At 50.6% G+C, this 15370-nt stretch overlaps 1 protein-coding gene across 2 annotated transcripts in view; it reads right to left on the minus strand.

The window, feature by feature from the left end:
- The window catches only part of PUDP (pseudouridine 5'-phosphatase), a gene marked incomplete at its 5' end in the record, with an annotated part of 69209 nt that overhangs the window by 32770 nt on the left and 21069 nt on the right, over positions 1–15370 (minus strand). The window contains one exon of one of the 2 annotated variants that reach the window (XM_079728341.1): positions 3079–3297. In XM_079728341.1, coding sequence (XP_079584467.1) covers positions 3079–3297 — 219 coding nt within the window. The remainder of the gene's footprint in view (positions 1–3078; positions 3298–15370) is intronic. The other variant, XM_079728340.1, reaches the window with a different exon arrangement.

The raw sequence follows: 15370 nt of genomic DNA on the forward strand, positions 1-15370 counted from the left end.
ATGAAAACATGCTTTCTCTTGTCACTTTTATTCAACACAGCACTGCAAGTCCTAGCCAGAGCAAATCAGGCAAGAAAAAGAAATAAAAGGCATCCACGTTGGAAAGGAAAAAGTGATCTGTTCGCACATGACATGATCTTATACGTAGAAAAGATTCCACACACATACACAAAACTGTTAGAATAAACAAATTCAGCAACATTGCAGGATACAAAAATCAACATGCAAAAATCAGTTGCATTTCTATACACTAACGATGAACAACCTGAAAAGAAAATTTAAACGCTTCCATTTACAATAGCATCAAAAAGAAATAAAAGTTAACCAAGAAGGTGAAAGACTTGTACACTGAAACAACAAAACACTGCTGGAAGAAACAAATAAATAAGACACAAATAAAGAAGACACACATAAATGGAAAGACATCCCATGTTCATGGACTGGAAGATTTGATACTGTTATAATGTCCATACTTCCCAAAGCGATCTACAGATTCAGAGCCATCCATATCAAAACTCCAACAGCAATTTTTGTAGAAATACAGAAATCCATCCTAACATTTATATGGACTCACAATGCAACCTGAAGCGCCATAACAATCTTGGAAAACAAGAACAAAGTTGGACAATCTCACACTACCTGATTTCACAACACATTACAAAGGTACAGTAATCAAAACAGTGTGGTGCTAGCATAAACACAGACATATAGACCAATGGGATAGAACAGAGAGCCCAGAAAGAACTCCTCACACATATGGCCAAATGATCTTCAACAAGGCTACCAAGACCACTCAAAAATGGGGAAAGGATGGTCTCTTCAACAAACTTGTGTTGGGGGAAGTGGATATCCACGTGCAAGGAACAAAGCTGAACTCTTACTTTATACCACACACAAAAATTAACTCAAAATGGATTAAAAACCTAAAGGTAAGAGCTAAAACTATAAAATTCCTGAAAGAAAACATGGGGAAAAAGCATTATGACACAGGATTTTTTTAATATCTTCGATATGACATTAAATGCACAGGCAAGAGCAGAAACAGCCAAATGGGAGTACATCAACCTTAAAAAGTTCTGTGTATCAAAGGACACAGTCAACAGAGTGAAAAGGCAACCTATGAAATGGGAGCAAATATTTGCAAATCATGTATCTGATAAGTGGTTTATATCCAGAATTTATGAAGAATTCCTAGAACTCAACAAGAAAAAAACAAATAACCCTATTAAAAAATGGGCAAAGGACTTGAATAGACATTTCTCCAAAGAAGACATACAAACGGCTAACAACATATGGAACAATGCTCTGCGTCATTAATCATTAAAGAAAGGCAAAACCAAGAGATAATCACTTCACACACGTTAGGACAACTACTACCAAAAAGACAAAAAATGACAAGTGCTGGTGAAAATGTGAAGAAACTGGAACCCTTGTGGGCCATTGGAGGAAGAACAAAATGGTACAGCCAGTATAGAAGACAATTATGGTGGAGCCTCAAGAGACTAAAAACAGAATTACCTTATAATCCAATAATCGCACTTCTGGGACCACACCCAAAAGAAATGAAAGCAAGGTCTTGAAGAGATATTTGTATATACGTGCTCACAGCAGTGGTTTTCACAACAGCCAAGAGGTGGAAGCAACCCAGTTATCTATAGACAGATGAAGAGATAAACAAAATGTGGTCTGTACAGTGGAATATGATTCAGTCTTGAAAGGGAGAAAATCACATGCTACAACATGGATGAACCTTGAAGACACGATGCTAAATTTAAAAAGCTAGTCACAGAAGGACAAATACTGTATGAGGCACCTAGAGCAGTTCAAGTTCACAGAGATAGAAAGAAGGAGGGTGGGCGCCGGGGCTGGAGAGCGGGAGGAATGGGAGTTAGGGTTTAATGGGGAAAGAGTTTCCGCTTTGCAAGGTAAAAAGGTTGAGGGGTGGAACGGCGATGGTTACCCAACAACGTCAACATTCCTAACGCTACCGAACTGTACACTTAAACGTGGATAAGCTGGTAAATTTTAAGCTGTTTCTGGTGAGGTATGGATGCGTTTCCATCACTAAAGTTTGTCAGGATTACTGGGTGTGCAAACAGCCCAGAGGCAGCTGATGGAGGGAGTGTGAATCGCGGTGCTTGTACCCGTGCGCGAGGGGTGTGTGGGTGTAATCCAAGAACAGTCCACGTGGTTTCTGTGCGACCCAGGCTGGTATCAGCAGGGCCCTTTGACAGAAAATTCTCTGGTTCCAGGGAGAACGCAATCTGCCCCTCTGGATATGTGTACAAATATAGATAACAACACATGTTTCAAAAATGATGATGGCTCATATGAATACAATTCTGAATCCAAAATTACTGCTTTAACTGTAAACGTTTTCTCCCTTAGCACCAGGAATTCTAAAGACTGAGTATTCACCTTTTCTCCTAGAAGAATCTTAAAATAAGACTTCATTTTTAAGCATTTTTTGTCCCTGTAATCTAGAACGTTCTTGACCTTCTCACTTGTAGTAAGAACCAGCGGGCAATTCTGTTGTGATCAACCTTCAGTTAACATGCCCCAAGGGAGAAAAATCATCTTCCCTTTCAAAGGAAAACAAGTAAAGAGAGCAATAAAGGCCATACAAACATACATGTCAGAACAGAATTATGCCTTTAACTTAAAAAAAAAAAATTAAACTTCTTTGGGGAGATTTAAGTGCTTATCATCAACATGTTAAAGTTTGCATAGCTGCTGAAACCTTAGTCGTGTTACCTGATTGTGAAAAGAAAAAGGCTTCTGTCAGGAATGTAATCTTTACATAATACCGATGCAAACAAAATGCAAATGTTTTTGGACCTCAGGAGTCAGTGAAAGGAATGTATATTCTTTTAAGAAGCCTTTAAAAAGACAAGATTGAATCGCAGCATACGACAGCATCCACCAAACTCTCTCTCTAGTCCCTCTGAGCCTCACAAGGAAGAGAATTTTCCAAGAAGTTATCAAGACCAAAGGACAACCCTAGCATGCCCCGCATGAGTCTGTTAGAGTCACTACTAAGGCGAGAGACACGATGCCGAGGATGGCAGAGGGCGGCACCTGGCATGAGCTCGGCGGTGGGGAACACCTCCTTCAGCTTCGCCTGGCTGGCTTCCACCAGCTCCTCCTTGGACGTCGGGAGCTGCAGGGTGTCTACGATGATCTGGGCCGCCTCCAACGCCGTCTTGCCCATAACGAGGGACTTCACATCCCAGCTGTATTTCTTCCCATAGCGACCGCAGACGGCCTCAAACACCACTGAGTACAGCCGTTCAGTATCTGCAGACACAGTGAGACGAAGACACAGAGGCTTTTAGGGTGCGCGCGGTGGTAATGCCAAGTCTACATCAGAGAGGCACGTGTGTTCACAGTGCAGGTCAAGTTCAGGGCAGAAAGCTCTCTCGGGGAGGCCTATGGACGTGGGGGAGACGTTCTCAGGCCACGGGGACCAGACGATGCCCTGGGCGGCCTGCTCTCTGCTGCTCGGGAACGTTACGGGCTGGCCCAGAAAGGAAGTCTCTATTACCGTGACACTGCCTTGTCTACGCGCACGCACGCATCTGGGCCTGAGCACGCACCAGACGCCCTGAGCGGGTCCTCCCAAGCGTGCCCTGTGACGGCAGCACGCAAGGGTCTGCGTGCGAGCCCTCCGCCGTTAGGGGTGCGTTCAGGGCCCCGAGGACCCACTCCCACCCGGCAGGAGCGCCTGGCCGCGGGCGCAGCGGTGAAGCGCCTACGCGAGGTCAGGCACTTGTGCGCGACTCTGAGTAGGAAACCGAACACCTGTGCTTCTCGTTTCCTCTCCGGGGACCAGCTCCCTCACGGCACTTGTGTCATCGGGCGTGTGTGTCGGGGGGCTTCCCCCACCAAGCCTTCCTGCAACAGCGGCGGCATTTCCTGCAACGTACCTGGATGCTGACGCTCTGTGGCGAAGGGATCAGTCCCAGGAGGCCGCCACCCACCCCGTGGCTGCTTCTCCCGGCAGCTGACCTGCCCTTCCCCTCCCCACCCGCTAAGTGTGTCGTGCTAGGGCCTCCCTGTAGGCTGCTTCCCCGGACAAGCCCTGGGCCCTCAGCCCCACGGTGGCATGCTTCAGCCTTGAGGATGACCAGCAACAGAAGAGCGAGCTTTTCTTCCTCCTCTGCGTTTCGAGGCAAGATCATCTACAGCTGCGTATCAAGTACGCAGAGCTCATCTTCAGCGCTTTAACTCTTGGGGTCCTCACTGTCCTACCAGGGGCTGGACTCTGGGGGGGACGGTATCAGACACACAACAAGCAGATCTCACATTTCCACCCTCAGACATACTCGCCAGACTGTGCTTGGGCATGACCCCTGGGCTGGGTAATAAATTCCGGCTTTTGTTTCCTTTACTTTTTTTGGTACACAAGAAGGTGGGACTTGAAGAAAAGTCTTCCCGGGCTCCATGGTAGAAGCAGCCAGCGTTGGCATAATAACCTGAGTGGTTCTAGTTTTTCTAGAACCCACGCTGCACTTAATCTCCCTAAAGAAGTCCTGGGCTGGTCCACCCCTCCGCTGCACAAAGAGGAGGGCTGCCTGTAACACATGCTCTTTGACATGCTTCTCGCCTGGGAGGGGACACAGACGGAGGGCTCTTGGGGTGGGGAGATGGGTCGACTGGCAGGGAGGCTGTACACGTTACTTTCTACACGTGAGCACTTTTCTTCTAGCGGCTGAGAGAGAAAGACTGACAAAAAGACATCATCGGCACCAAGCGAGTGAGAAACCACCAACAGGTCTGCGAAGGCTAGGTAGGGAGTGCCAGGAAAAGCAGCAGAAGCCGGTCGGGGGAGTTAACATGAGGGACTTGTGCTGAAGCAAGTGGACGGGGAAGGAGAAAGGAGCATGAAAAAAGACCAATTCTGAAGACAGAAAACTGCTGTATTCTTTAAAAATGCTTCAAGCAGCGTTTATTTAAAGCTGAAGCTTTTAATTTAAAAGGCACAGAACGGTGGGATGATAAATCTGTAGGAGACTGTGCCGACAGCCACTTTTCTTCACCATTTAGATAAAATCACCCCAAACCCTCGGTGGAATAACCGAGGATCCGAACGCTTCGACGAACCCCTCAGACCCGGCAACGAGCACGCCCGCTGACGGCGTACGACCGGTGAAAGGCACAGCGTTTTGGAAGGAAAAGGTTCCCCAGAAGCTGCACTAAAATGAAGCCGCATAAAGTAGCTGTGCTCTGCGCCGTGCTTCTGGGTTATTTTTCACAGGAAACTCACGTGGTTTTCCACAGGCTACGTGCACACAAGCTGCTCCCTTCCTCAGGTGTGTTAGGAAAATACTGCAGGTACACGAGAACCTCAGCCCTGGGTGGCGGCGGGGATAGGATCCAGGCAGCAGTCCCAGCAGGTGCAGATGAAGGGATTAGGCCCGCAGTGACAGGAGGGCATCGGATGGCGGTGGGGGGTGGGGGGGTGAGGGAGGTGAGCAGACAGACAGCCCAGAGGTTGGCATTTTCGTCCGAGCTGCGGGCTGGGTCCCCAGGTGGGAAAACAGAAGGCACTGACGTTTAGGGTCACTGAACTGTTACTATAAAAGGCATCACCACACCTGGAAGGCCTCTCTGTTTCGTCTGAGGCTGAGCTTCTGTCGTTGTGCTATGCTTAGCAACAGCTTTTATCATCGAGAACATATTTAAATGCTGGCTGAGTCCATCCCAGGCTCTGAGGACGGTATCCGTTTGTGTTTCAGCTTATGAAGACGGAAGGGGTGAGCGTATTTCCCCACTTCTCTCTTGCACGAAGCTGCACCTAATCCAGTGGTAAAGGCATGATCTGCATGATTTAATAGCAAAACCCTCAATCAACCCGAGAGTAAGAAGCACGTAGGGCAAGAGCCGCCTTGGTTTCTCTGCCCACCCGCCTCCGTTTCTGTGCCCCACGGACACAAAGCAAGGGCGTCCTGATCCGAGAGGAGCAGCGGATCCCCAGCCTGGCCACGTTCTGGCTGGACGTCCCAGGAGGAGCTGCTTCGCCTCGGTGACCTGCGGCTTCTGCCGGGGGCACCGTGGGGAGCAGCGGCCACCCGCAGGCCCAGGCGTACCGCAGCACTCTGGGCTGGGAGCCGGCGCCGCGCTCGGAAGCCCGGCTGGCCTGGGTTGGAGGCCCTGCCCGCAGCTGGCCAGCTGCTGGGAACTCAGGACACGTGCTCGGCGCCCTGCTGGGCCTCAGCTTACCCGTCTGCATCCTGGGGGGTCTTCCCACAGGCACACACCTGCTAGGCGCCTGCGTCAGCTGAGCGGGTAACCGGCGCGCAGCCATGAGCACGGCGCCCGGCCCGGCCTCCCCGCCTCTAGGGCCGTCTGGGGCGCACGCGCCCTGCAGCGGCTCCGCGGAAGGCGGTCAGGGAGCATCTGTGACCTCAGAGGAGACAACAAGCTCTGCTTTCCCTGCCTGCACACCACAGCTCCCAAAACGGCAAGGGCTGCTGCATCTGACAAGTCACAGGGACTCGTTCCAGGTGCTTCACTTTAAAAGGAAGTGGTAACCATTTGGGATTCCTTCCCACAGTGTTACACATTCCCTAGCTTCACAAATACTTGTTAACTGACCGCCCGGCCTCGGACAGGCACACTGACGCCGTGTCCCCAGCCCCATAATCCATAAACACCAACAGGCTTTGGATTACGGACACTGCCCCAGGCCACCGCCGGGCCCCCCACCAGAGCGTACATATCATGGAATCAATGCATTCCTCTTTTATTTTTTTTTTTGCGGTACGCGGGCCTCTCACTGTTGTGGCCTCTCCCGTTGCGGAGCACAGGCTCCGGACGTGCAGGCCCAGTGGCCATGGCTCACGGGCCCAGCCGCTCCGCGGCATGTGGGATCCTCCCGGACCAGGGCACGAACCCATGTCCCCTGCATCGGCAGGAGGACTCCCAACCACTGCACCACCAGGGAAGCCCCAATGCATTCCTCTTTAAAATAATAATTTAAAAATCGAAATACAACTGGCTCCTCCGGTTTTGGAAACGGACTGTGGACCCACATTGATTACTGCTCTCCGGTCAACTTACACCTTCCATATCCTGTACACCTTGAACAAAGTGAGATAATGCTTCTCAGAACTTAATCTATCTTGAGAATAGTCTTACTTTCCAATTACTAAAAAAAAAAAGGAGGGGGAAGGTGACCTAAAGACACTGTTTTGTGCTACAGATAGTTCCTTAACGATACAACATACCTTTCCACGTGGAAAGGCGGAAGGGCCCATCTTGGGCTAAAATCAAACTGTCACTGTCTGGCAAACAGGAACTTGTAGAAGAGGAAGCAGACGGATGTAGCCGGCTCCATGCTTCCTCTCACCCAGAAATGGAGCAGTCTTCTTCAATGTGGTGAAAGCTATGTAGTTTACATGTGAAACGGCTTTAACGATAAAATGGCGGCACACGGTACATTTTGATCAAAGTGGTGGTGCCATTTTTCTAAGCCACCGTAGTAGTATATAGTAGGTAATCAATCACTGAATACACTCCTTGAAAAAATTCACTTATTTTGTTCACCTACCACTGGTTTCTCTAACCCACTGGTTCTCAAAGTGTGGTCCCTGGACCAAGAGCATCAGGAATGCAAATACTTGGGCCTCACCCCAGATCTACTGAGTAGAAACTGCGTGAGGCCCAGCGCTGTGTGTTTTATCAACCTCCCCCTCCCACCAGCAGGAAACTAGCGTGTGCGTGCTAAACACGGCAGAGAACCACTGACCTGACCTGTTTTTACCAAAGCCCTGTGCTCTGCAGTCAGCGATTTTAAAAACAGATCAAGTTTAACCAAGAAAAGCTTGATTTTAACGATTACACGCATAGATCTATTAGCAGAAATTAAAGAAAAAGTAATCTATTTACACTTTCCTCTGTATTGCATCCCATGCATACTTAAACTTTTTTTTCTTTTGAAGAAACATGTAGCTTGCAGTAAACTACAGACAACTTAATGGAACATACTATACTGAAAGGATTAGTGAACTGGTTCATCTCTCTCCCAGGTGGAAATCGAGAAGAAGAAGGATTTCCAGCCCTGGGACCACAGAACAGGAAGCAACAGCTGTTGCTGGGGCCCTGGGTTTGAGAACGACCACTGAGACCGACACACTGGCTCTCTGCGCTTTCCAGCAGGGGATCCTTGACTTCCTCCAGTGATGAAGGACCTCACTGGAAAATAAGCGTCCGTTCCCAAAAATGGACCCTTAGGTCAAGTGGCACACCCATCCTACAGCCTAAGCTCTAGATGACAAGAGCCTGCAAACGTGGCTGGCGCTTCTCAAGAAGACAGGAGATGAGCCATCTGACCTGGCGGGCTCTGCTGTCAGGGGCTGCCCAGGGCTTTTCTTGACTTCTTAGGGCGGCCCAGCTTGCTTAATAATTTCTAGCACACTCACGGCGAAAAGTGTTTCTGCAACAGCTGTCAGCTGCTGTACTCCATGCTCCCGGCACACGGCACGAAGCCCAGAGCCTCTATCGGCGCCATGCTTGGCTCCGAGTTGCCTCTGCCATACCCCTGCCGGGCCAGCCGGCCAGGGCATCCACCAGCCTGACCGGCCGCTGTGACGAGCAAGGCCAAGGCGGAAGAAGGTACCTGCTAAAGGTGCCGGTCACCCCAGGTGTGGTGGAAGGGCACCGGTGGATCTGGAGGAAGGCAGAAGAAGGTGTGGACGTACCAGGTTCTGAGAGGGGCTGGCGGGGGCACAGCCTGAGGCAGGAGGCCCTACAGGACAAAAGGCCCTTCCGGGAGCCAAGGAGGACCCGCCGGTGGTGAGCGCTAGCGGAGGTGCCTACGCCTAGCTCTCCGCAGGAAGACTCCGCCAGCGCTTGGCTGAGCAGTGGCAGAAAGGCCGGCAGGGTAGTGGACAGCCCTCCCGGGAAGGGGGCCGGCTGCAGGGCGGGAGCCCAGGAGGTGGCTACCATAAGCGGGGCACGCGGCATGGCTGGTTTGGGGGCGTATCTATCTGGCTTTCCCTGGCCCGTCCCATGTGGGAAACTGCAGGCGCGGACCACTGATCGCTGCAGGGCCTGTGGTCCGGATGCTCGGGAGGCTGTGGGTCGGTGCACGGCTGGCACGTCCCGTCTCTCGAGCGTAAGGCATCTGCCAGCTGCTTGCTTTCTCACTCTTGGGAGTCCAAGGTCCAGAGGCCACTGTCCTCCGAGTCGAGACAGCCACCCGGCAGGCTGCGTCGGCCCGAGAAGGACAAGGGTCCCACCCGCAGGGGGCAGACGGCTCCGTCTCCAGGACAGGACGCCACTGTGGAAAGCCCCCGGGTGAGGAGAGCAGCTGCGGAGACTGTGCGGGATGCCCCAGACATTCCAGTCCCGTTAAGAGAGACAGGCACTGAGCCGGTCAAAGACCCACGGGCCCTGCATGGATGGCCCTACGTCTCCTCCTGGCCACCTGACCCTCCACAAACCCACCCTCAGCACGTTCCCAGACGGAGGCAGGACCCCACTCCCTACCTAGCTCCGTTCACCTCTCCCCCGGGTGAAGCATTCCTCTTCACACAGGTGCTTCGGGCACATTCTCTGTGAGAGGCACTGAAAAAACGTGGTTAAGTGAGACAGAAACATCCTTGCCAAGTTAAATACAGGACTCAGTGATTAGGACTGAAAAGCTTATTAAAGTTTGCTTGGGGGAAAAAAAAAAAAAAGGAATAGTCAAATACCTGCAAAGGTAAAGGGAAGATTTGCAGAAAGAGTGGTAGAGAAAAGGCAGTATGTAAATCAGGGTATTTTTCTCAGCTCAGACCTACTGGTATGTGGTCCTCTGCTAAGCGCAAGGACCTGGAAGTCCAGGAATGTCCTCTCAGACCTGAAAAGGGATGCCAGGCAGAGGCTACGTTAGACACCGAACGCAGAGGCCTGGCATTCTGGGGAGGAGAAAGAAAACAAGACGAGGAGAACACAGATGCCATCTCCAGCAAACACCGCAAGTCTCCACGCGCTGAGGGCACTCAGGTGCTCTCTCCAGGGGCCACCAACACTGCATGTTGTTTATACACACAGGAGAGGCTTTCCTAGTCTGTGCGGTTTAACCTTTACAAATGAGCTTGCATGTAAGAGGGAACACGTCCTCGTGTTTAGGAATGTAAAAGACCGAAATGAGTAATTAACAAGCATGAAATTACGAGTCCCGGTAATATGTGCTTCAAATTAGCAGCTTGCTTGCTCTAGCAGGATTAGAGGTAAAGTATTTAAGAGTCTGATGTACTGTTTCCTGTGGCTGGAAGCTATCAGTTTTCAACTGTGAAGAAGAAATAATAACTCCTTAAAATGAAGATCGGTAATAATAATTTAGCTGAGTGATCACCTGTAAAGTAAAAATCTTGATTAGTATTCAGCATGATTCACTGGCGTTGTCAATTATTCCCTTTAATAGGTATGGGTATTAGTCAAGAATTTTTTTTTCTGGTAATCCATAATAAAGTTTAAGGAAATCATTTTAAAAATGAACTGGTTCAAAAAATGTTGCTGGATCATATGTATCTCTATGGAAAAATATCTGTACTGGAGGAAAAAAAAATGAACACTGACCCTTAGACTCATAAACCTAAATGTAAAACCAAAGCTATAAAACTTCTGGAAGAAAATACAGGAGACCATCTTTGGAACCATGGGTTCTACGAAGGTTTCATACACAGAACACACAGTAAGAATCCTACAAGAACGCATGGATAAAGGGGCTTTCGTCAAAATTAAAGGACCCCAGAAAGAAAAGGCAGGCCAGAAAGTGAGAGAAAACACACACACACAGACACAACTTACATGCAGAATCTATAAGGAACTGCACTTTACAACTCAGTGGTGACACAAACAACCTGCAGTATTAAGAATAACAGCCCCGCAAAGATGCACGTGCCTCTGAAGAGGTTTCATGGCAAAATGGACCTTGCAGGGGTGATTAAGTAGGAGTCCTGAGGTGGGGAGATGAGTCTCCAGGATCACAAGGGTCCTTCTGAGAGGCAGGCAGGAGGGTCAGAGTCAGAGGAGACGTGAGCGCAGAAGCAGGGGTCAGGCAACGCAGGGCCACAAGATGAGGAAGGTGGGTGACCTGAAGAAGCCGGAAAGACAAGAAAACTCTCCTCTAGAGCCTCCAGAAGGAATGCAGCCCTGTCAACACCTAGATTCTCGCCCGGCCAAGACTGCTTGTGGATTTCTGGCCTCCAGAACTAAAAGATACGTCACTTTGTGTGGTCTTCAGCCACAGGGTTTGTGATAATTTTTTACAGCAGCAATAAAAGTAATACACAGCCCAACATAAAAACCACTTTGGAGAACAGTCTGGCAGTTTCTCAAGAAGTATACAACTATCATACAATCACTAGCAATAAAAAGGAAAAAAAAATAACATTCAATCTCATGAATGAGTTCAAAAACATTATGCTCAATGTAAGAAGCCAGATTAAAAAGGAGTACATTCTGTATGATTCCATATAAAATCCCAGGAAGTGCAAACTCATCTGTAGTTTCAGAAGGAGACTGACAGTTACGGCGGCAGGGGCACGGACAGAGAGGGATCGCGGGGGGCCACAAAGATACTCGTGGGAGCAGCATCCTTACATTCCTTACCTTGAGTGTGGACACGGTATCACGGGAATTACATGCTAAAACAGATGCATCCGTGCAGAGTAAACTACCGCTGGAGTCCAATGTGATCAAAGTGTCCTGACTACACTTCTCAAGGTCTGCTCAGAACAAGGAGAACCAGTGTTTGCAGCACAAGAAAATGAAGACGTACCTGGAATTCCAGGCGGCCGCACTGTTCCTGAACACAGAGACACTCCTGGGGTCAGCCTATCAGTATGAGGACGTGGGGGACAAAGGACAGGGTGCGTGAGACGGCTCTCAGTCAACCAAAAGGAAGGCTGTCTTTTAGAAAGCGTGACGTCTGTGCCCAAGGAGGGAGGACTTAGCAGCGTTGTCCCCTATCTTTGGCCTAGGAAGAGAGCAAGACTTTCTCAGGATTTAAGGTATAAAATGAGCTTTCCCTGAGGAGACACCATCTTGATGGATGCGAACAATGGCCTCTGAAAAATAAAACTGGGAAGACTTCTACCTCAGTCCTTACTACTGAAGTAGATGAAAAGGTCAGACACCACAGTCAGAGGTCAGGGGCTGACTCTGCCCAAGGGATGCAGGCCGGGAAGACCATCCTCAGAGGGCCGCTGAGAGGCTCATCATGCTGCCTGCCGAGGGGCCCCGACAGGCAAGGGAAGTAGCTGCTTACACACAGTGTGCGTGTCCCCTAAATTCCTATGTTAAATGCTAATCCCCCATGTGATGGACGCTGCTAGGAGGTGGGGCCTTTGGGAGGTGGTGAGGTCATGAGGGCAGAGCCCCCCTGAACAGGATTAGGACCCTCCTAAAAGAGATCCACAGAGAGAGCCCCCCAACCCCCTCCGTTACGTGAGGACACAGAAGGCACTGTGGACAGAGATCGGACTCTCCGCAGACACCAAATCCACCTGACCTTGGTCTTGGACTTCCCCAGATCCAGAACTGTGAGAAAAACACGCGTGCTGTGTAAGCCACCCAGTCTGTGTACTTGTGTTAGGGCAGCTGGAGCAGACTGAGGCAGGGTGATGGCAGGACTCCCTCACACACGGAAGGACTGGAGGACAGGTGGGCACCGTCCCACACGACGAGGCGTCAAGAAAAACGTGACCTCTGCAGTAGCTACCAGTTCCAGCGCCCCGGACGCCAAGCACGAACAATGATGAGTCTTCCAGGCGAATCCCAGATGCCCCTGCACACCTGCCAGGTCAACTCCAGGTGCCCCCAGTTAGCCAAGGGGTGTGGACAAACGGCCTTCCACCTACCCACCCCCACGTGAAGCACTTCACGTGGAAAACACAGGAAAAACAATTCCTCTCCTCGTTTTTTGTTCTTGTTTGTATTTAGGCAAAGGCACAACATAGACAAAGAAGGTAAAAGGCAACAACTGAAGCTTCTCTGCAATATTTTACTTAGATCGCAGCGAGGTAACAGAAATGCTCAGCTACGTTTCGTTCTCCAAAGTTATTTTTCTTTTCCATTCCACCACCGAAACTGGTGATGTACCCCCCGCATCTAGGCTTTCCCTTGTTCACGGTCTTCCGCTTTTCCATCACCTACCCTGTGGCCCTGCTCTTCCTCCCGCCCTCAGAGACACTGAAAGTGACGGGAAAGGCGAGGCACTGGCAACGGCCGGCCCTGGAGCCAGAGGCAGTGGTGGGGATACAGAACGGGCAGGGCGGGCAAAGTCAGAGGCAGGGGGGCAAGAAGCAGAGAGGATGTTTACTGAGCCCTGACGAACTGCAAGATTAGGAGACACACCTTCTAAAATGGGGAGGAGTTCAGGGAGGTAAGTGTAGAATCTGGTAGTGATGGTTAAGGGCTTTTCAAGTTAAACATCTCCCAAACTCATCCATGGGAGTCACTTTACAGTTTACCGCTTATTTTGTGATATTTAACAGTATGTTACTGATACAGAAACGCTATCAGGACAGCTTAAAAATAGGAGATTCTTTTTAAACTTTTTTTTAACTTCTGTTTTTAAGCTTTTAAACATGGCATACTGAGTTTCCATGACTTCTTCCAGGTCAGCGAGCTCACCTATGGCCCATCCGGGGCTGACACCACGGTCTGCATATGAAAATCCCAGGAGCTCCGAACTTTAACTTGGCCTGGCACACACTCCTACAGCTCACGGGTGCAGGGCGCTCCGACTTCAGCCGCGGTTCTGCAAGGTGTGGGACCCTGACCAGCGGCACGGGCCTCACCTGGGAGCTGGTGGGAAATGCATTCTCGGACCCACTCCAGACCCACGGAACCACAGAGCCTGGGGCACCAGCAATGTGTGTTTGCACAAGCTCTCCACAACGGCCTGATGCCTGCTCGAGGGACAGAAGCACGGGACCGAAGTTTCGTTAGCATTCCTGGCAGTCAGATGACAGTGTCTCCTATCCTCACTACGGCTACTCAAGTAATTAGTAATGGCCAACACTCACTCAGTGGGCGCCTCCCATGGGATCTGTGTGCCCCTGAGATCCATGACAACCCTCCCGATATGTACAGGATTACACCATCCCCAGTTTTTGGACGGGCAGACTGATGCTTGGGGACGTGGTCCAGGGCCAAACAGGAGGTAGAGAAGGAGTCGGCCTACCCTCTTCGGATGTGCTGACGCATGCTCTCAGCCGCTACGCAAACCCGTGTCTCCTAGGAGGAGCTCGTGTCTGCCAACATCGGGCTCACAAATTTTCATCCCCCTAACCCTGTACACCCTCACTTTGCAAACCTAAGCTCCGGGTTTTTGATGTGTCCCTGTTTCCCGCCTTCCTGTTGCAAAAGACGAATCTAGAAGCTTATGGCAGCACCACTTCTGTGGGGCACTGGCTGACCGTGAAGACACCTTATTCAGGTGAGGGGGTTCAGTGACATGGTTACCAGTCCTGCCCTGAGCGAGCTGTCAGCTGAGGGCTTGTCAAAGGTAAGATCTCTCCAAGGTTTCTCTTAAGACTTGGAGCAGAATCGACCAAACGTGGGCACAGAGGGTTCCATGAGGTCACTGATCCCTACAGGGACCTGTGGCTCAGGACACCAGCCTGTTCCTTTCCTGCAGAGAACCTCTCACCTTACACCAAAATTTTCTACGAGTGCAACCCTGGGCTCTTCCACCTGGTAGAGTAAACACAGGCAACAGCGTCCGGCAAAATCGAACAGAATCTGTAACTGAAAAAGCAAAAGGAAGATGCTGTTTTCACTCGTAGAAGGTAGAGCCGCTTGAGAAATGCAAGACCAAGGCTGAGTCGGAACACCACACACAACACGTCTTTCTGTGCAGGGAAATCCAGGAGGTGGGCGTGTGAGTTCCACGTGCCCGTCGCTTGACCAGGGAAAAGCGGGCTACGCTCATGCTTGTGACAGTGGGGGTTCCCCATCAGGCTACTGAAAATTCGCCCTGGAATCTGGAGGCTGAGGGAGAGCTTGCCTCAATTACAGGAGTGGAGGGGACTGTGTCCTCCCCGGAGTGAGGTGCTGTCTTGTCAAGCACGGTGTCCTGGGGACCCTGGAAGCCTCGGGAAGCTCTCTGCCCATGGAGGAGGTGCCGTGAGTGGGGACAACCAGGATTCGCGTGCTGGCCTTGCTGCTTCCTGAAGGTGTCCCCTTGTCAAAGGGACAAGCGCACTGGAAACTCAGTTTCCCTGTCACTCAAGGCTGTGCGGCGGGGGGATGAAAGGCGCCATCCGATGTAAACTGTCCAGAGCGGAGTTATGTGCTCCGTCAAGGATGTTCCCATGAGACGCAGCGGGAGATGGAGAAGGGCAGGTAAGGCGGGGCTTTTCTGGGAGGGTCT

This window comes from Hyperoodon ampullatus (genome assembly GCF_949752795.1).
Source record: "Hyperoodon ampullatus genome assembly, chromosome: X".
In the NCBI taxonomy this organism is placed as follows: domain Eukaryota; kingdom Metazoa; phylum Chordata; class Mammalia; order Artiodactyla; family Ziphiidae; genus Hyperoodon; species Hyperoodon ampullatus.